Source organism: Pieris napi, chromosome 1 (assembly GCF_905475465.1).
Source record: "Pieris napi chromosome 1, ilPieNapi1.2, whole genome shotgun sequence".
Classification (NCBI taxonomy): Eukaryota; Metazoa; Arthropoda; class Insecta; order Lepidoptera; family Pieridae; genus Pieris; species Pieris napi.
The window spans coordinates 276,216-297,363 of NC_062234.1; the positions used below are offsets into that span (position 1 = coordinate 276,216).

Consider the following 21,148-nt stretch of genomic DNA (forward strand, 5'->3'; position numbering starts at 1 on the left):
TAGCGAGCGGTTCTGAATTCTGAATTTTAAATTTTAAAATCCACATTCTACAGGTGACAGTGATGGATCCACAGATAAATAGTGATGGATGTATATCATAAAGAGTACGTTATCGATAGGATATAGAGCCAACACTCAGCTTTGTAGCGCACTAGCGTTACCTGGAGATCGTTGTACTAACTAATATACTGTCAAAACGAGCGTATGCATAGAATTTCAAATTACCATCGACCATTTTCAAATAAAATTTTGATATTTCATATAAAAATTTTATGCAGAAATATAATAATGAGAGTAAATGAAACTAATAAAATATAACTTTTTATTTTATTGTTATTTTTCTTCAAATGTTCAAAATATTAAATTTTCATCTTTTTTAGTTGCTGAAATATTTTTTCATGTAGGCCTGGTTTTAAGTTAACTCGTGCTCGTGTTATATATATCAACTTCATTTAATTGAAGATGGCAAGACAAAATGTTATGCTGTTCTCTTGCGAAGGCTTATTGCCATAACTCCTTCTTCTTCTATCTAATCAAAATAGAATATCAACTATCAACAGAAATGGTGAAATTTTAACCAGCGAAGTACTTAAGGGAAATCACACGTCTGCCGTAAAGACATGCATGTGGAAAATATTTTATTTTTATCTTTTACTGATTGTTTCTTACCTAATAAAAATTTGAAAATCTTAGAATCCTTCCAAATAAGTAGGTAAGTTATTCAAAAAACTTGAGATCTTAGTATATGAAATAAACTTTTGATGAATTTCATGGAGTGCGATGTGCGACTAAAATCGAGTCAAAATTATATATATCATCAATTGCACTGTTCCTAAAATATCAAAAATCGTTTTGGTTTCCGAGGTCCCTAGGTGACCTGACCAGTTCGTCTTCACCAAGGTTTCATATTTTCCCCGGTTGCTTTGCTCTATGATACATACGATGATGCCACTCACTCTCCTGCACTACACCGGGAACCCAGAAAAGTTCAAATCAATGCGCCAGTAATGTAGCTTAATATACATAGGAGAGACATTATGAGGCTAACTAATGCATAGATTGTAAATATAGCTTATTATTTTTCACATTATTATTCATGCTCACGACAGCAGAAATATAATAATTGGTTTTACTTCAAGAAATATACGAGTATATGCAAATATACAAAACAAAGCATGAGAAATTTATATGCAACTGACAGTAGTTAATGTCACTTTGTAAAATAATGTTGCCATATTTAAAGTAATAGTGATACGTACAGTTCTTGTTCAATCAGATGAATGAACAATTACAACTATCAAATTTGTGTCTGAATATGTTGTTCACGAATGTTTGTGGAACGTTAAAAACAATTTATACAAAAACAAACAGGCTAGGCATTCGGCATACACTGCCTTAAATGAAGCAATTTTGTTTATATTTAGTTTATTTATTTCGAATAAAATCTCGTCTTCTATATTTTGTTCCATAACTACAGTTAGTATTTTGCGTAGAATAGAGCGTATTAATTGCCGACGTCGTTGCGCGTTCATTGTGGCGCTGTAATTATACTCTACTTTAAGAAATATAAACGTTCACTCGCAACGCACTAAAGAACTTGCCTTTCAAGTTGTACTAAAATACTCTCCTAAACACTATGATAATGTAAATCGGCCCTAATTAAAAATAGGACTATAGTATATCGATCGACCATAGAACAAGAAATTAGCATAGCTTAATCATGTCTTGTCGCAAACGAAGGAATGTGTTTATCCTTTGTTTTCTAAGGCCATCCTGATCGGTTAAAATGAGATAGAACAATATTTATTATGTTTTTAGGACCGATGTTTTTTTTTGTGTTTCTCTTTAAGAGGAAATTTACTTGACTTAAAACATTAAGGTTATTTAAAATTTTGTAAACAAAGATAATTAGTTTTTAGTAGGTATTCTATACTAATATAATATATCTGTGATCGTTACCTAAACAAACATTTTACACAAATTTATAAATCCCACCCTAAACTTAAATATTACCTTTCGGTTTTTCTTTACTTTAATTATTATAAATAAGACGATTGGATATAACATTTTAAGGAACAATAAAAAATAATTTTCAGTTTTATGTCGACGCTGGAAAGTAGTAATTAGGTGAGATTAACAGTCAGGATCGTCGAACATATTATCTGAAAAAAAAACTGAAAAAACGAATGAGTTTGCAATAATAAGTTTATTTTAAAATGGTAAAGAATATAATGAATACATTGTATAATAAAATATCACTGCCTAACTAGAATATAGTTTAATATGTCATCTGCAGTAGCGACGCTTTCCGGAATAAAGTGATCTGTAAAATACATAATAATATGTATAATTTTAATTAGGTTCTAAACAAAATAGAGCGGCTTAAGAAAGCCAAGCAAAGTAACGAATTGTAAAGAAATCAGTTGGAGACGTTAAATTTGCGTCTCAGTATAACGATTGCCATTGTCATTATTATAACTATATATATATTACGTTTAAAACAGCTATCATATTTTATGTATTAAACACGTAAAGAAATAATTTTATTTTAAGATTGCTTTAGATTGTTAGTTATCTATTGTGTGGAAAACACGCTAGTCTGCTGTCTGGCTTGTCATATAGATTTTTATTAGAAGATTTTTTTGTTGGAACATTTTGGATTTTAAAGGAATGAAATGAAAGTCATTGTTTTCAAGTACTCTTTTAAAATAAGAAACTCTGAATATTGTTGCTTTAAATATTTCAGCTAAACATTGGAGTTTCATTCACCATATAGGTACATATATCAATAATTCCTTAAAGATTGCTAGCTAGAGCTACTGGTCACCCACAACACAGGAATGTCCTATTGTGGGGACCAGCGTCTGTAAACAATTTCAACAATAGAATTAAGATTAAATTATAAAGTTATTAGGTAATTGGATTAAGTTGCAATTGAAGATAAGATATTCTTCAAGCTCTTTCGATTACCTTCGTCATCCTTAGAAACATTGGTTCCAATAACAACAAAGTCGGTTATGTCCAATATCCTGGATAGCAAGCCGACACTCGGCATTCCTTTTTTGCCATTCTTTGCTAAGATGTGACAATCTTTCACTAAATAGTTGGTTACCGATTCATTAAAATCGAAATTTTCCGAATCTTCGTATGGGAGCTTCGTAGGGTTTGTTGCGTAATTTCTAAAGCTGTCTTTTGAAACAGCTCCAACAAACGATCTGAAATTATTTTTGCTATAATAATTTATTAATTTTCGTTTTCATTTATTTTAAAATAGGTATATACTGGCGACCCGCCCCGGCTTCGCACGAATGCAATGCTGATACTAAATTCAAAGTATAGAGTATAGGGAGAACCGCGGCCTCCGACGCGCTGCGTCCCGCAATTTTTAAATTTGTAATATCTGGCCATCGCCGGGCCATATACGTATAGATCTATATTAAATCAACAATGTATTTAAGGTATTTAATTGGATAAGGATTAATGCTGTATTGGTTAAATCGCTTCGAAATTAGCCATTATTTGTCGTAAAAAGTAAATGACAAAAAAATAAATGAATGCAAATAAATAGACGGTGTATCATTGTAACCGTTTCCTTTATATTATGTGCCTGTAATTTTTATATAAGCATCTTACCCTTTTTCATTTACTACAACTGCTATATTTCCCTTTCCCATTTCTTTTATTGCCTGCAGACAAGTCATTTTAGAATCGACTTTTGGATATTCATGACCAGGAGTTATTTTTGTAATGGGGTCCTTCCACCAACTAAAAATGTTATAGTCAAAAGTTACGTGTACAATTTATACAAATATGTATGTATATTGTGTAATCCACAGCGAATGCGCGTTGCGTTCGGGTAAAAGGTTATAAACTAGATGTATTATACCTCATAGTATGTTCTGGGGGGTCCAGAAAAAGGTGCGCTTCCATCCATTGATTGCAAACAAACTTTGTCATGTAGTTACGAATGCCGTCAGTCAATATAACCACGATACGTTTTCCCAGGCCTAGTTTCAATCTCTTTGCAGCTTTTATTGCGGCTGCCATCGCGGCTCCACTGCTTCCGCCTTAATATAACATAACACGATATAATAATATTAATAAAATTCAGTAGCCAGTTCGAAACTAATTTGTTTGGCATACCACAAAGCAGTCCCTCCTTCTGGCAAAGTTCCCTGGCCATCAAAAATGATTCTTCATCGGTGACCACCTCGTAGCCATTTGCAACAGATTTATCTAAGACTATCGGTGCTTTAGAACCACCTATACCTTCAACCTTGAAATAGGAAAGTTAATTCAAGTTCATTCAATTAAGGTAACGAGAAATACACATTGTTTTATGAACGCACAACGGAACAAGTGAGTGTCTAAGTGCGAACACAATTTTATGAAAATTGACTCATTATGCCAACCAATATTTACTAGATTATTTATTAATATGTAGTAGATATATCATGTTAATCATAAAGACACACAGAACAATTAAAATACGTACGAGATACGGATGTTTCTTTCCATGAACATTAAATATGATAGAGCCGTCAGGTTCAGCTACAATGATATGGCAGTTCGGGTAGCGCTCTTTAATTTTATGACCCACGCCGGATAAAGTTCCTCCAGTACCAGTTCCCACGACTACCATATTTATTTCTCCCATAGCATTTAGAATTTCCTCTCCCGTGGTTTCATAATGGACTCGCGGATTTGCGTCATTTTCAAACTAATAACATGTAACACAGGACCTCATAACATTATTTTATTTACTCACTTAGCTCATTAACACTTGATGTTCAGATATGATTGTAACGCTTTAGGATTGAAGACTTACCTGGTTGAGTATAACAACATGTTGGAGGTCTTTGTCATGTATCTTGTGGGCTATTTCAATGGTAGATTTGTTCGTCTGAATTACATCGGCACCGAGCAAACGCATGGTGCTGACTTTTTCATTAGAACTTTTTTCTCCGGTAATAATTATACTTTTATTATCTGCCAACCAAAACAAATTTAATATATGTTTTCTAAAAAAATGGTTGATGTCGTTCAATACCCATAGATATATGTAAATACATAAATTAACACTTATCTTACCGGTAAGATATAATAGCGTATAATTAGTAAATTGTAGTCTTTTAATGAGCATGTCTTACCCATAAGTGCTGCTTCAAAGGCAACGCCAATACCAGTATTTCCAGAGGTGGGCTCAACAAATATAGTTTTATCTGTCACATTACCACCTTGTTTGGCATCTTTCAGCAAAGCAAGCGCTGTACGGTCTTTGATGGATCCCCCAGGGTTTAGGAATTCACATTTAGCATCTAAATAAGTAAACATTCAACACTTATTAACAAATCGACATGTATTTTTGTTGTGTCTATTTCACGTTTAGTTACTGATGTGAATATTTTTTATGAATAAACTTACAAATTTCGCATTCCAAATTGTTTGCTTTCGGAATTTTATTCAGCTTCACGAGTGGGGTATTGCCAATCAAATCCAATATACTGTTGTGTATTACGCCTTTTACTCTGAAATTGTGTTGTTTAATCAAATACCTAATCAATCGCAGTAAATATATATTTTAAATAAACTTACGTCGGTTTCCAAAAAATTTTTTCCCTGTGAGTTACAGGGAATTTATGCCCTGAATTAATAAAATTGTACATCGTGAAAGAATTATTTATTGAAAATTTCTTATGAAAAATCAATTTAAGACGTTTTAATACAACACGATCTATGAGTTAAATGTTCATTCATGTTAATGTTCAACTTACTTATCGAGTCGATATCAAGACTTAATTGAATAAGTTGCAAACAATACCTGATATATTCTTGCTTATTTTCATCTTAATAATCAATTTACACTTAAAATTGCGTGTACAAGTATATAACTTTCTTTTGCTCTATTTTTTTATTTATGCAATATATAATTATACTATACACCAGTTGGTATTTTGAATTCCATGGTATTTTCTATGATATTATTCAGTTTAAATTTTAAAGAATACCAATGCAAATCAAATCAAAAGACTAACAAGGGAAGAAGGAAATAACGTGTAAGTTAATTATATTTTTATTTCGACCTATAACTAATATTCGCCCTCACAAGTGACATCGTACCAACCTAATAAGGTTACATTGCATTTTTAAAAAAGAAACGACACACGATACTATGCACTAATGTTTCAATTTAATTCAATAATATTCGGTAAAACCCGACCACGCTAGATAAACAGTAAACACCCGTTTTATTCGTAAGTACTAACGTATGAGCAGCGCATTCACTCTAAATTCCATTGTCTTTAATAAATAACACCAAGTTTTATCACTGCAAGTTCAATCACTTTGTCTAATTCCATTACTGTTTAGAATTGTCATAAAGCCAGTCCCAAAAGTGTAGCCGGTTTGATTCCGGGTCAATTCGCTGCGTGAAGTTCCCAGTTTCGGTAATATCGAGGTAATTAATGGGTTTTGCGGTATTGACGGGGAGCCAATTGAAGTTCACTATTGACTCGTAGTCAACTGGGGGAGTTGGATTTCTGTAAATAAAAACAAAAATGCAGATAGATGGCTACAGCTACGAGTACTTCAACAACGCTTCTACATTGTGATATGCATTGTAGACAAATTTAAATAACGTATTATCAGACTAAAATATTTAGGATGTCAATAAATTATTATGCCAAGACGATCTTTAAAAGAATATAAGTGTTACGGCGCCAATAAAACAAATTTTGGACCTTCTAGGCATACATAAAAATACAGTTATAGCCAATAATTTGACCTCGAGTCTCTCACCGAGCAATCTTGTTTATGTCTTATAAAAATGATTGTTTAACTTAAACATAAAAATATTTACCCAGTTTTAGCAAAATTTGCCCACATTTGTACCATGGTTCTAGAAACAGTCAACTCGGGTGATTCGCCATCTAGCCTGTAGTTGAGTCTTGAGAAATAGAACAGGTAGCCCAACTCATCGCCATGGCACGCCCCGGGGTACGTTATACCCAACATTCGTTTAAAGAGTCCTAAAGCTCCGTCAAAGGCAAAACGGTAGAGGTACGTCGGGCTCTTTGTCGTATTGGCTCGGAAACGGACCGTTTCCAACGCTGGACGTAAGAACATTATGTCGGTGAAGAGCTGCGTAAAAATTATGCATTACAAAATATTGTACCTTTGGCTAGCAATGAAATATTTTCTTACAAAATATAATTAAAACGGAATGCATTGAATAACGCAAAGCTTTGCGTCTAATTATGTTCGTGCAATAACATTTGCGAAAGCAATACTGATTTGTAGGTAAATTGTAGCTCTCGGATAACGTGGAGTTTCAAAGTTGGATTAATAAGTTTAAAAAGAGCTCAAGGAGAAACTAAGAGGAAGACTTATACTAATATTCTACCGAATGTACATGTACATGAGGAAAATTAAAACAATACGACTTTAAGCAAAAATAAAATACCTGTTACCAAAATAAATACCTAAATGAAAAGCGATTTGTCTCTATGTACTTACATCAATCAGACTGTCGATATTTCTCATATCAACTGGTCTCTGTTGGAAGTAAAAGGCTCGTACTTGGTTTACGATTTTCGCTACCGCCTCTGGTCCACCAGTTGATAGTTTTGGAGGTATTACTCTTTGAAACTCATTATCTATCTCGTTCAGTAACTTGGGGTAGCGTTGGAGACCTAAATACCATCAAATTATTAGTATTATGAGTTAAATTTAGAAATTGGACGTACAGGGCCTTCCTACTTAAATCATTATATAGTTAAGTATATAATAAAAGCAAGTGCGTCAATCGTTGACGAGAAAATCCTAGTCATGGAATTAATTCGTCTTTTAAGATAAAGTATTAAGTATAAATTATATTTGTTTTGATTGTTGTTGGCTACTTTACTCAACAAAAGTCCCACGAAACTTAGTTTTTATCCACCCAAAAAAACAAAAACCAAAAATATCTAAATATTAACAATTATTCTTATTTTTAACTTTTAATTTTATTTTATTTACTATACACCCTTACACGCGATTTTCATTACTCACACTGCTAACCTTTATATTATTATTATTTTCTACTTAGTATTAATTTTTTTTTGCTATTGAGGCGCAAACTAGCTGCTGTGGTCTCTGGCAGAATGACCAGCGCTGTGGAACTTTCTGCTCCTCATCATAATGCTGAGCCAGGGCCAATTACAACCACAGCACACACACATTGCACACTTGAAGCGAACCGAATGGAAAAAGGGAATTTTTAATTTTTAGTGTTTTTGATATGTCTTATTTTATTTTTTCTTTGAGTATTGTTATTTTGTGTGTTTATGTGTGTGTGTTTTCGTATGTAATAAATGTTATGTCTATGTCTACTTCAACTTCATGTCTCGCTAAAACCATAATTGCATCTTCAAATATATTTAGACCTTCAGCATATATTCGTCAATTAAACTTCAATAGCAGTCATATTTTATATCTGCGTTACAGACGGTAAAAATTATTATTCTTATAAAATTGATGAAGTAATACGCGACGTGTTTCGTAACTGATAATTATATGCCAATGTATAAATTTTATATTTACACATTATTTTATTTCTATATGTGTATATAAGCTTATATTTATATTTATTTTCAATGGAACTGTTTAAAGCAAACTTTCTAGTTTAAAAATTGATGTGGTCAGATGTCTAACTGTAAACTCAAATAACTTACGCAGCTTTCTGTAAAAAGCTACAGTCGTTCCCATTCGAATATAATGATTCTTTAACCGATGTCCTTATTAAGTAAATAACTAGTAGTACTTAGTAACCCACGAAAGGCATATTTACCATACCATTATAAATTGTTAAACAAAAATGTTCTCATGCATATTATTTCTCGTGAACGAAACATGAATCGTATGACATAACGTACATTATTTGGGGCATTTTCAATTTCTCTGCGGTCATCTGTTATCTAACAAAAGTTGCAACATGTCTGTGACAATATAATTCGAATTGAGATGTCATAACTGCATGACTATGTTTTAGGTTATACAAATAAACAGAGCGATTAACATTGTCTGCAATGAAAAATCCTATTATATTTATCTGGGCCAGCTAAAATGCTAATATTTTTTAATTAATTAATTTAAGAACCGTATTGACTGGTCTTTTAAACCCGGATCGGATAACTGGTTTAACAAATATGCGGAATTATACAGAAATTGAATACATTAATTAAATTGACCATCGAAAAAAGTCCAAAGTTAATCCGATAAAGCTTACTAACATGGAAATTTCCAAATGTATAAATTTGTGAATAATGAATACTTATGTAGTATATTCACAATATATAATTAATTTTAAATATAGTTAATACAAGTTAAAAAAAAGGTACCCGAATTAATTTATTTTCTTTTAATGAGGTTAACCCGTTTTTTTACTAGTCCTGTGCTTATCAACCGAAAATAATTATTTTTCCGGCATTCTACCCACATACTAAGAGTTATACAGCAAATGCGTTGACAACGGCAATCACAAAAAGTGGTTATGCTTATATATGAGATGCAAAAGATAATTTACTTTGCATTGACCACAGTCAAGGTGTGCGTATCCAAACATTAATTATTGTCCGCGAAACTTGACAGCTGACCGCAGCCCCTTGAGGTTAATAAAGCAACAATTTGAAAACGTCGGATTTTAATTAGTAAAGCTAACGCGGTTTCCGCCAGTAAATGTACAAGATTTCCACGAATGGAAGTGGAAACGACATGAAACTAGAGGTTCTAATTTCCCAACATCTTAACCGAAATTAATGATTGAACGTTAGCGGCCTTGTCGTTGTACATTGAGTAATTGCGCTTTTGCGGTTTCTTATAAATTCTATATAATTTAATGGTATGTAATTTAAAACAGTGGAATTACAAGTATAACGAACATAATACAAGTGGAGACATGCGCAGTTATTTTACCTTATACAAGTTTATAAAGCAAAATGACACCTACAAAATATTCACCGACCTGTTATAACAACAATTCTAATACTACATATAAGGGGTTATTATTTATATAATGTTCCCATATAAGGGTCGATATCGATATCATAGCAAATGACGATTCAACATAATAATGTAGTTTTCAAATTAACATATATGTCTATGTTTTTATTACACAACTCTCAAATTATAAATACACTTACGACGCAATAGAAGAATTCCTTCCTGTGCGTTATATCCGGTGAGAAACGGTACATCAGCCCCTGGGAGATAGGCCTTCGGCTCATCCGTGAAGAATGCTCCTGGTATATCAGGCTCAACACTGGGCAAGAATGGCAGAGCAACAGTGCTCTGCAGATCAGCAGTTTTGCCAGCGATTCCGAATAACCGCGCAGCAGCTTTCACTAGTAGCTCACTGGGTGTGGCACGAAGGTATCCTAAATATTAATAAAATATACATTATTTAAACCACTACGTGTATATTTAAACCGTTTTTTGCATAATTGTATTCAATCTGAAAGTGTCGTTCCCCATTTGGAGAAGGGACAAAAAATTTGCAATTTTAGTAATTTTTTATCAAATGATGACGCCGAAGTCTCTTTTTTCTACATAGAGTGAAAATGTCGACTTTAGAATATCGGGATAGCGTGCTATTCACTACAAGAATCGATAATTACCTATTAGAAACGAAATAACAAACTAACACTAATAAAATTTGTCTAGAAACTTCCATCTCAAATGCCAGTTTTTATTAATGGGTTATTCCGCAAAAGGATGATAAATTGCCTTATTAAAATTCATAACATAATATAATTTACTTGTTTTGCGAAAAGTTTTTTGTGTAAATTTTTTATAGTTCAGCAATAAACAACGTAGTATTTTGCGATGTGCAAAAAATCATATAGGTAAGTTTTTATAGCGAAACTTGTTTCCTACAATGACTAATTGTATTTTTTCAACTCACAGACAATAGATGTGTTTTAAGCTTCGTAATTGCATTTTAGCCGAAACAAGTTTTGTAAAACATGTATTTGTTGTTTCCGACTCTAGGAAACAAACGATGTTTATACCCGTGACCACAGATTTCCGTGCCGAGGCAAGTGACCTCAAAAAAATTACTTAAAATGAAAGTTAAAACACGGTATTGGTCTTTTTTCTCTGTTGTATGTTGATAAATAATCTAAATATCTCATAATCTAATATAATATGTTCACTATAATGATACGTTACTAACACGCTAATATATTAATTAAAGCTCTAACCACGGAATATGAGCCACGAGGTACGTGATTCCTAAATCAATCACTAGCACTTGTCTATGGTTCGTAATGTACTTATGTGATCTCTGGAGACACTTTTTCTCTCCAAATTGATATTTACATTCCATCAGGGAGAAAATGGACTAACAAAAAAGGACAGATCAAAAGAGCGATGGGCCGGCGAGATTGATAGGATAGCTGGCAAAAATTGGACGATGACGGCAAAAAATTAAATAGGTTGGAGGAGGCCTTCTCCCGGACGGGGGCCGCATCTTAGCTTAAGAACATTGTATATAATATATTTATATATAAATATATTATATACATAAATATATATATGTAGGTAAATTAGATGTGTGTGGATAAAGGCTTACTATTATTATTATAAAGGGGAAGTATAAACTAAGTCAGTTTAAACTAATTGTTCTCTAGAATCTAACTCATGATCAAGAATACGGATCCTAAAGGTCATCATCAAGTTATTCAAGGGTATGATTTAACACCGACGCCGCTTCGCGTATTTATTATCCTTAATATTGGGTACGCATTGACGTCATCAATAATTTTGCAAGTGTTTTTGTTGTAAGACAACAGAAGCTTAAATTCCAAGGCTTTTCCACAAAAACTTTATTGTCGAAATGTTTTAATCAACATCTTGTTAACGAGAATAAAAATGTTAAAATTTTATGATAATCACAGCGGAGACTTGTCACGGTGCCACTTATGGACCGTAGAGGAAAACATAAACAATATAAGGCATATATTTTATGATGAAACTTTATCTTAACATCGATTAAATTAATTTGATTATAGTCGTAAGTTGACTGTTTTGACTGTCTTGACTTTTGAGGCAAGTTATAAATATTTATGTTTTTTGACTTCTAACCAAAAACAAAATGTTGCCAACATAAACTGCCCCATTAACTTTGCCGATTCTCTTAGGAACCCAAGCCTTGAATCTTGAATACTCGTACACATACACCGATTTAACATAATTTTTAAATGCAAAAATCGTACAGCTCAGTACTTATTCTAGTAATTTTCGTACTTACCTAACAATTCAGCCGTATTGTTTGTGTCAATACCAAGTTCTCGGCCTAGTTCAAAGGCGCGATTCTTCGGCTCCTTTGCAAGAGCCCAGGGGGATGTCGCTGATCCACTCTGCGCTATCGCTCCATGGAAGAGACCCTATCAACAATCGAATCTCAACAATCATGCTCGGGACCCTAATTGAGACCTAGGTACGTTAAATGTTGCCGTTTGGCCCTCATATGTAAGATTACTACAAAACTATCTCTTTTCGCATAATGCATAGATAATAATTGAGATGACGAATTCTTTTACTTGCTTACCCTAGAAACGGGAGATAGCATATGCATATGTACAGACGCAGCTCCGGCTGACTCTCCGAATATGGTCACTCTATTGGGATCACCTCCGAAGAATTCAATGTTGTCTTGGACCCACTTAAGGGCCATCACTTGATCCTGTACGTCAAAAAAAGATTGTATTGCATACTATCCAACTTATATTTACGTTGTATCACGAGTGATATTTACCTTTAACCCCATATTCCCAGACACCTCTTCATTTTCCAAACTCAAGAATCCAAGGGCTCCGAGCCTGTAGTTGAGGGTGACTAGCACCACTCCAGCACCGACGAGGTGATCTGGTCCATACAAAAATGCATTTCCTGAGCCCACTGCAAATGCACCTCCATGGATCCATACCATTACGGGGAGTTGAGGATTGTACCTAAAGGTATATGTTAACTTTGAAATCATTTAAGAAAATGTACGAAATATGTGGTACATTGTTGTATAATTTTAATGTAACGTTTGTTCGTCAAGTTATAAGCGTCAATCGAAATTACGTAAGAAACGTTCTGTAATGTCATATGGAAGTAACTACATTACACTTCCTTCCCAATATTATGTTGCATAGTGCCATGTCATGCATAATGCACGTAACAGTATGTGATAAAGTAACGCGTTAATGGCATTGCAATACATGTCTTCTTTTTTGTGTAATTAAAGTTTAAATAATTTATTATAGTATATAAACAAAATATTGTATTAAATATTGCGGCATACGTACCCCGACATAAGGTCCGGCAGAGCTGGTGTATAGACATTTAGAAAAAGGCAGTCTTCGTCGCCTTTATATGTATCGAAGAGCATAAACCTATGAGGGCAGACGGAACCTTCTTCCAAAGCATCGCGGACTCCTGACCAGGGTTCCAGTGGAGCTGGGGGCCGGAACCTAAGCGACCCTCGAGGCGGCTCTGCATATCTATAGCGTAAAAATTCATAAGATCAAATTTCATCTACTACGAGCAACTTTATTACAATCATAGATTTTAAAGTGGGACAATTGGTGTTGGATGAGTAAGACTTATATTGCAAAATCTGTTAAATATCAAGGTGGAGAGTTGTTAATTTAGAGGTTTCCAATTTTTAAAGGTCACTTTGGGCTTATATGTGAATTATATATTAGGATTGGAATTTAAGCAATTATATAGTAATGCTCAGATTGAACAGTACCTTATTCCTTTGAAACTATAATATGGTGCTTGCGGAGTGCTTCTCGCCACAACTCTTCGTCCACGCAAAGATCCAAGACGCGTGGTGACCAAAGGGCCGCCACCGACGCGCATGCGATCGACTAAAGCATGGACCAGTCGCACTGCTCTCTGGGGCACATTCTGCAACCTTCGCAGAGCATGCTTTAGACCTTCCGATTCGCTCACCGTACTAGAGAGGCGTCTCCATGCACCCGTTACCTATGAGAGATACGATGTCTTAATAAATACAAAATCCAACAGTATACTCATTTATTGTAAACTGTTGTATAAAAAAATATGTTATAAACAACGACACTGTTTCAAATAATCGTACATATATATAAGTAATCGTACTTATCTTTCTCTTTTTAAAGGATATCAACTAATATCAAAAATAAAATAGAGAATTCAGTCATGACTAAAATGTAATTTAATTACACCGGACCATGAATATAAACAGTAATATATGTATTCACATAAAAATAATTATAAGTGTATTGTAAAGTATATCAAGGTCAATTTTTTACTTTGAAATATGTAACTATTTCAATTATTATGACCGAGCTGTTGCAGACTTAATTATTTCACTGTGCAGTCTGCCGTACCTCATGCAGTTATTAATCTTTATATTTATAGCCATCTGTAAATGCAATAATGCTGGGTACACTCCACACAATACTAGAAATACTTGTAATTAGTGTTGAAGACAACATTGTTGAACATTCGGAAGAAGGCCTTTTTACCCGCGTTTGCGTATTAATTTAATCGAGATAAAAGGTATAAACTAACAAGTGAAAGTAGCACACAACATATTATTGTCTAATATATGCTACATATCTATTTAATATTAAACTAGGTCAGAAAACCCTTGGGGCACAGCTTTTAATTTATAATTGGATTATCAACGTGCTTTACTTTTATTTTGAGGTTTAATGGTAGAATGCGTTGGGCATCGTATACTGAAGTACGTTTTATTACCAGTTACATAACTAGATGTGAAAAGAATAGGCCTTAAACTGTATACAAATGACTTGCTTATCATTGTCCAATTGCTTAACCAGATAAATTGTATTGCTCTATAGGACTGTGCCCTCGGCTCTATCGCAATTCCACGTGGACTCATTATATATTTAACTTGGTGACCTTCGCCATCGAAATTTAGGACTTACCTACTCTGTAAATAAATAAAATTTTCAGGAATGATTAACTATTGTCAACGGTTATGTTAAAGGTCAATCGAAATCAGATAAAAACTACTAACGCGATAACTTCTTCCAAATTCAGAATACATCTCAAAATAATAGCCCCACACACAAATGCCCTCCTCTTTGTGCTATTATAAAAATGAAATACAACAAAAATAACCATAATAATAGAATATATTATTTAAATATATGTATACTACTTTAAGCCAATCTTATTTGGATATTATTAACAGTGAGGTTATATCAGTTGATCTTGCACTTCTAACTAAAACTGTGACTGTGTATTTAAAAAGAATGTTTATTTTTGTTTCGACATTTAGAAAATAGATTTACAACTGTACAATACTTATGTATAAATTTATAGTTCAAGAATAAATTAATAATACTTAAGAGAGTCCTAGAATATCAAAATAATTTTAATACAATTTACCTTCATGGAGTTAAGGCTGCTGGCAGCGTTAGCGACGACATCGCCAAGAGCGGCCGGTGGCAAGGCCCTACTTCTTGCCACCAACACGAATGCACACAAGATCACACAACACCAACGCGCGCGCATTGTTATCACTGATCTTCAACACAGATCTGTATAAAGTTCATCACATATTGCACTAGTTACTTAAAGTTATTTGGCACAGCTCTCAAAGTAAAGCATTCCGCAGCTTATGAGTTGTACGGAAACTTCTAGAAAAAAAAAACATTTTATTATAAGTAGATTTTAGGCAATAAGAACTGTATTATATTTAATCCATATTATATTATATATGTATATTTAATCCCGCCATTTCATCGAAACATGCATATTTACTTTACTTTTCCAAGTCAACGAATCAATGGCGTTTAAACCTTTAAATGATTCTTGATTGATGGTGAAGCGCATAGCAATTGTTTTGTTTTTTTTTATATTCTTATATTCTAGTATATCAACTGTTGTGTATTATCTGGTTATTTGTTATTGAAACAAAATTTATTTTCAAAGAACAGAAAATAATTTCGCTCAATGGTATTTGAATTAGGGATTGGTTTGTCATAATGTTTTGAACAAATCAAAAGTTTTTTTTTCTTTATGTCGTCATATTTTTCTGAGTCATATTAACGGAGTCCCTTATGAGTCAGCGATATTTGACACGCTTTAACAGTTTGTGAACAAAATAAAGATTACGTTATTTACGTAGCGGAAGAAAAGCATTTTTGTGACTATTTCGTTATAGTGTTGGTTTGTACTTGTAATCAAAAGTATTTAAATGATAAAGATGTAAACATAGTGGAATATACTAAGTTAAAGTGTGACAAGTTGCTTTTTTTAAGCACACAACGTGAAAAATATCAACTACAATACCAGTTTAAATGAAATTTTAGAAAGATAAATTAAAATTACAATATACGTGGAAATTCACTCCAACATTTTATACAGTTCACGTTCAGGAAGTTCTTAGGCTTTATACATTGTATGAACATAATGTTTACATAATCATAGAACTCTATAGAACTGTAGCAAAGCGCTTCGTTCTCAATTCTAAAGTCACTTTCACTAACATTTGTGCATGAGAGTTAATGTTTACATAGCATCTGTAGTTCATCCGATATTAAAGGACTAGTTCAATGGCTCATTAGTTGAATTAGAAAAGTGTTTTTATTATTATATCATAGCATTAATCCATATCACTGTCGTCGTGATTGTATCTATACTTCAAAAAACGAAAGAGTCGAGCACAACTATTGCGAACCTGTAACTCTTTACCTGATCATAGAAAATATTCGAAAGATATTATTAGACATATTCTCTAAAAAATTATAATGTTTTAGACAAAACTTGACACAGATTTAAAGTACCGTTTCACAAAAGTGTAACGGGTGACCTTATTAAAAACAGTGTAAAAATAATAAGTACGTATTTAAAAAAATATTAACACAAAAGTTTTCCATACATTTTTCGAGTTTATAAATAAGGTCCTCTAAGAATATATAATTTTTAAATGTCTTATTTAATTGTACATAATTGAGAAAGTAAAATATAAAACAAATTAAGTTAAAAATCTTTCATTTTTCATTTTTTATGTATAGTAAAAGAATATATGTATATACATGTATGTATGTTTACAATGCTTATAAAGACTTATTACGGTGTCGTTAAATAATAGGTTCCTTAATTAAAGCATGCGTGTGCACTGTGCATACATAGAGCACAACCCAAAGGTGCTGACTTCGATTCACAGCGTATCAATTATTATTTCTAGTTAAAGTGTAGAAGGCTGACTTATTTTACACTTATTTGACTATAAAAAGAGGACTTTAATATTAAACAAGAAAATAAAATGGCATATGCTTACCACCGGGTTAATTTTAAGCAAAAGATCCGGCAAAAAATCACAATCAATTATATTTTTTATTAATTTATATAATTATTTAAGAGCAGGTAATAAAAGATTATTGTGTATGTGTATTAGTATTCGAATTAATACTTTTTTTAGGAAAACCAACAACACGAGTTGAAAATAAAAATCTGCAAGGAATTACAGAATTTAACCCACATTACTAATTACATAATTTATTTGTGAATAAACAGGCACCTACGTTACTGCGTGACTCCCGTAAACCAGCCAATCCCGGAACGGCGAATAGCAATACGTTCTAGAAAACACAAAATCACCCTTGTTTATTTAAAGAAAAGTTCGTTATTTCGATTATTTTGGAAAGTTTAAGCGACAAGTGCACGCGTCTCTTGCCGAATACTTGACTGCCGCATGCGAGCGACGGGTCGCTGTTACTCAACTCCACCCACCACAAACCAGACTATTATCCAATACAATTCAATATGTCGAATAATTTATCAGCGCAGTTTTATGTTGCACGACTCAAAGGTTCCGGCTCCGATACGAATATTTGGATGAACTACAATTCAATTTGATTTTTAATTGATTATTTTTAAACAATTTTTTTGTTACTTTATTTTATCCAGAAGTTCTTTGCTTCTGCTACACCCTCCCCCGCGATGGGGTCTTTAGGGCCGTTTGGGCGTATGCCCCCTTCGGGTTGTGTGTTGGTTCCCTGCGGGGGCGGTACGGGTGCAGGCCCTAGATGAGGGCTGCGGCGCGCGGGGAGAAAAAAGGCTGGACTCGCAGCGCGCAGCCGGTGTTTTGATTTGAGTTGTGAGGACTAGGCTCGACTCAGTCCTGGGGTCGTATCCAGGAGTGTCAAGTCCGGTGATATGTAGTCGGGCCATGGAGTATTCTCGACTTGGCCGCGCGGTCAAACCGCGGCTGGTCTGATACCCGGTTGCCCCGGGGGAGGCCCGCGGTCGAAGCTGCGTTTTTGCCTTGGTGTCTGGTCCGGTGTTGTTACGAGTACCGGAAGCGATCTGGCGACTTGAAATGCCAAGGCGCGATGTTTTGGATTTGGGCTTGCTGAGAGGCGTCCGCTCAATCGAACATCCCCTTCGACGCCGTGCGACGAACTCGTCGATGGACTCCAACCGCAAGTCTCGCGCTATGGTCTTTACGTAGCGTAAGGTTGTATTTTTGCGTGCGCGCAGTCTCTGGCGATTGCACTCGTAGGAGTACCACGCCGGTGCCTAGCGCGAGCTTGGTGCGGAGAGGTAGATCTCCGGCGAGCAGTAGGAATTATAGACTTCTCTGCCTCCTTGGCTCTTCCTCGAGAAGGCGATTTCTTAATGTTTATTTTATAGGCTTAACGTAGAGCTGTACGAAAAATCGGCACCAAAGATCCAAGGCAATCGTTAAATAGTTACTTTAATTGAAATTTATTTCGACTACATGTTTACCGCAAAAAACATGGAAAATGTCTATAGTTTGTTTGTATTAATATCTGCAAAATATGAAATCCCGATGTCTGTCGTGTGTCGTCCCACAACAGAGCGTTTTACTATATATACGTCGTGTCATATTTGTAGGCATATACTTATATATGGTAGGCAGCAGCCGAAACGTCTTTTGATAAAATGGATAGTGAGAAATATACGGGAATTAGTTGCGGAAGTCATTAGGTAATATGACATAATATTATATTGGCAAGTGAACTCAATGCCGAAAACCTCTATGTAAGGGAGAAGTAATCAGCCTAGCAGTTTGTTCGCACTAATATTTACTAATAGTTGTGGCAAACGAAGTTCTAAAGAGTCCGAAAGGACGATCGCAGAAGAGCACGGGGAAAAGGCTTTGCTGTAGAGGTAAATGCGATTTAGACGGGCAGAGGGATTTTAGTTTGGATATAGATTATAGACATACGCTTCTCGGAGCCTCAGGCTCACACTCACCTACTCCTACGCCGTTGTCTAGCCTCGGCACAGAAGTCTAAAAAAGAATTCCTCTCTGTAAGAAAAGGATAAAATAACTCGGAAGCAAGCTTGTACTTAGTAGTTTGACCTATTGCTACTTATACGAATTATTTGAATAAATAATTACATTATAAGGCAAAAAAAGATTGCTCATGTTTACCACTTAGGGCCAGTTTTTTGATCCGTAGTAAAAAATGGTTTTACCATTTGTTACATTAACTATAGTTAAATGAATAACCATTGGTAAAATCGTAAATGCGTTTTTCAATCCCTTTTCTAACTATAGTTAATCTTAACAATTTGTCAATTTGTTGCCAGTGCAATGAGCAATGACATCCCAAAAAATGTGGTTCTTTTTTGTGGGGAACATTTATTTTGTATGACAACACTAGACATATTGAGTGAATGAAATCCATTTTAGCCATCTTCATTCGTTATTTGCGCTTTGAAGAGTTTGAAGTGTCAAATTAATCTAAATAACACGATATAAATAAAGTTGCTTTTCTGTGTTTTAATACGGTTTACACCTTTTACGATACTTAAATATATAAATAACGATGTCCGCAAACAGCCAACAGTCAAACAAGTAAGTACAAACATATTTTCGTGTTATTTATTCCGGTTTATCTTGTGTTTCGTAATGGAAAGTAATACATTTATGTTTTGTTAAAGGGACCATACTGCTAACTTCGCCAAAAAAGAAACTGCCAAACTGGTGATGCTTCTCAAGGATTACACAGTCGTAACCTGCAAACAACTGATCACTGCAGCAATCTACAAAAAGATGCAGCTTGGAAATCTCTGTGACATTTTCAACTCAGATGGGTCTAGACACCAATGTGTTAAATTTAATATACATTTAATGAAGGTGTAGGCACATTTTTATATTTATTCTTGTATAGCTGTGTCCTACAACAAAAGGAAAAATCTTTTAACCCTTTGGAAACAAGGAAGCGGATTATGATCCACACGGATAAAAAAAAATCAGTTTTTGAAACAAAGACAAATAAGAGAGGATGATTTGTTCAATTATGCTAAGAAAGAGCATCAAAAACATTTTCTGCACCAATGAGAGGCCCACCAAAAATCCATACTGCATAAAGAGGAGGTGCACCAAAAAGTGATGCAGCAGATGGAAGAAAGGCACAATAAATATATGTAGCAGCAAAAAGAGTTGCATCAAATTGAGGTGAAATGCAATTAGAAAATATTTAATTGCTACTTTAGGGTTTCATGTAAATTTTGTAATGTTTTTATAATAAAAATGGTTTGTATTTAAGTTATAATTAAACAGTTTATTAATCAAGTCAAATGTTTTATTTATAAATTCTTGTAATAAAGTAGGTAGACGCTAACTCACAAATGTAATAAAAGCTCTAAAGAATATCATAGGTCCCTAACTAATGTGTAGCTGTAGTTTTTAGTATAAGTACATACAAGTATGATAATTAAGTATAAGCAGTACAATATTAAGTATAATAATTATAAGTTAATATTATTAGTACTATATAAATAATATTAACTCTAATTCATTATGTATTTAATTGCCTATAATATTAACTTATAATAATTATAAGTTAATATTATAGGCAATAAAGTAAAGTAAAGTAGGGTAAATGTAAATTTACGATTAATTTAACTTGACGATTCAAAAGTGTACTTGGTTACCCACTTGAATAAAGATATTTTGAGTTTGAGTTTGATAAAACACATAATGAATTAGTAATATACTTAATTATATTTTGCTGCGGTTCTGTAGCTAGTAATGAAGCAAAATAGGTTGGTATGAGCTGCTGTCTATATATACTCTTGTTCATTGGCAGTTTAAGATCATTCCCAATTTCAGTAACAATCC

General features: G+C 33.7%; 2 protein-coding genes and 1 long non-coding RNA gene across 5 annotated transcripts; 1 reads left to right on the forward strand and 2 right to left on the reverse strand.

Moving 5' to 3' along the window:
• Positions 1-2,187: 2,187 nt before the first annotated feature.
• Positions 2,188-5,947, reverse strand: LOC125048874 (cystathionine beta-synthase-like). Its single transcript, XM_047647830.1, has 10 exons — positions 5,596-5,947; positions 5,425-5,528; positions 5,151-5,318; positions 4,829-4,989; positions 4,496-4,720; positions 4,144-4,276; positions 3,887-4,067; positions 3,634-3,765; positions 2,971-3,215; positions 2,188-2,323 (listed from the first exon to the last, which is right to left on the reverse strand). The coding sequence occupies exons 1-10, from the start codon at positions 5,664-5,666 to the stop codon at positions 2,256-2,258; spliced, it is 1,488 nt and encodes a 495-aa protein (XP_047503786.1). The 5' UTR covers positions 5,667-5,947; the 3' UTR covers positions 2,188-2,255.
• A 110-nt stretch (positions 5,948-6,057) lies between these two features.
• LOC125048853 (venom carboxylesterase-6-like) lies at positions 6,058-17,758 on the reverse strand. Of its 3 annotated transcripts, none has more exons than XM_047647805.1 (11): positions 17,574-17,758; positions 15,433-15,680; positions 13,778-14,016; positions 13,332-13,526; positions 12,794-12,989; positions 12,587-12,721; positions 12,287-12,422; positions 10,179-10,412; positions 7,516-7,691; positions 6,860-7,140; positions 6,058-6,539 (listed from the first exon to the last, which is right to left on the reverse strand). In XM_047647805.1, exons 2-11 carry the CDS (start codon positions 15,556-15,558, stop codon positions 6,359-6,361), a joined length of 1,899 nt encoding a protein of 632 aa, XP_047503761.1. In that variant the 5' UTR covers positions 15,559-15,680; positions 17,574-17,758; the 3' UTR covers positions 6,058-6,358. The 3 variants fall into 3 exon arrangements, with proteins under 3 accessions (XP_047503761.1, XP_047503744.1, XP_047503751.1); XM_047647788.1 differs by having other exon boundaries at positions 15,433-15,683; XM_047647795.1 differs by having other exon boundaries at positions 15,433-15,683; positions 17,570-17,758.
• Positions 17,759-19,455: 1,697 nt separating this feature from the next.
• On the forward strand, positions 19,456-20,493 carry LOC125054753. Its single transcript, XR_007117752.1, has 2 exons — positions 19,456-19,879; positions 19,966-20,493. It is a non-coding gene; the product is annotated as an uncharacterized LOC125054753 (long non-coding RNA).
• Positions 20,494-21,148: the final 655 nt, after the last annotated feature.

What these genes read in the sequence shown, in the direction of transcription:
- LOC125048874 (XM_047647830.1), bottom strand. Translation starts at nt 5,666, where the DNA reads ATGTACAATTTTATTAATTCAGGGCATAAATTCCCTGTAACTCACAGG. An exon ending in CTTTGAAGCAGCACTTATGG is followed by an intron (nt 4,990 to 5,150) that starts GTAAGACATGCT and finishes TTTGGTTGGCAG; the next exon opens with ATAATAAAAGTATAATTATT. An exon ending in TGTTTCTAAGGATGACGAAG is followed by an intron (nt 2,324 to 2,970) that starts GTAATCGAAAGA and finishes TGTATTTTACAG; the next exon opens with ATCACTTTATTCCGGAAAGC.
- LOC125048853 (XM_047647805.1), bottom strand. Translation starts at nt 15,558, where the DNA reads ATGCGCGCGCGTTGGTGTTGTGTGATCTTGTGTGCATTCGTGTTGGTG. An exon ending in AGGAATTCTTCTATTGCGTC is followed by an intron (nt 7,692 to 10,178) that starts GTAAGTGTATTT and finishes GATGGTATTTAG; the next exon opens with GTCTCCAACGCTACCCCAAG. An exon ending in GCAAATTTTGCTAAAACTGG is followed by an intron (nt 6,540 to 6,859) that starts GTAAATATTTTT and finishes TTTTATTTACAG; the next exon opens with AAATCCAACTCCCCCAGTTG.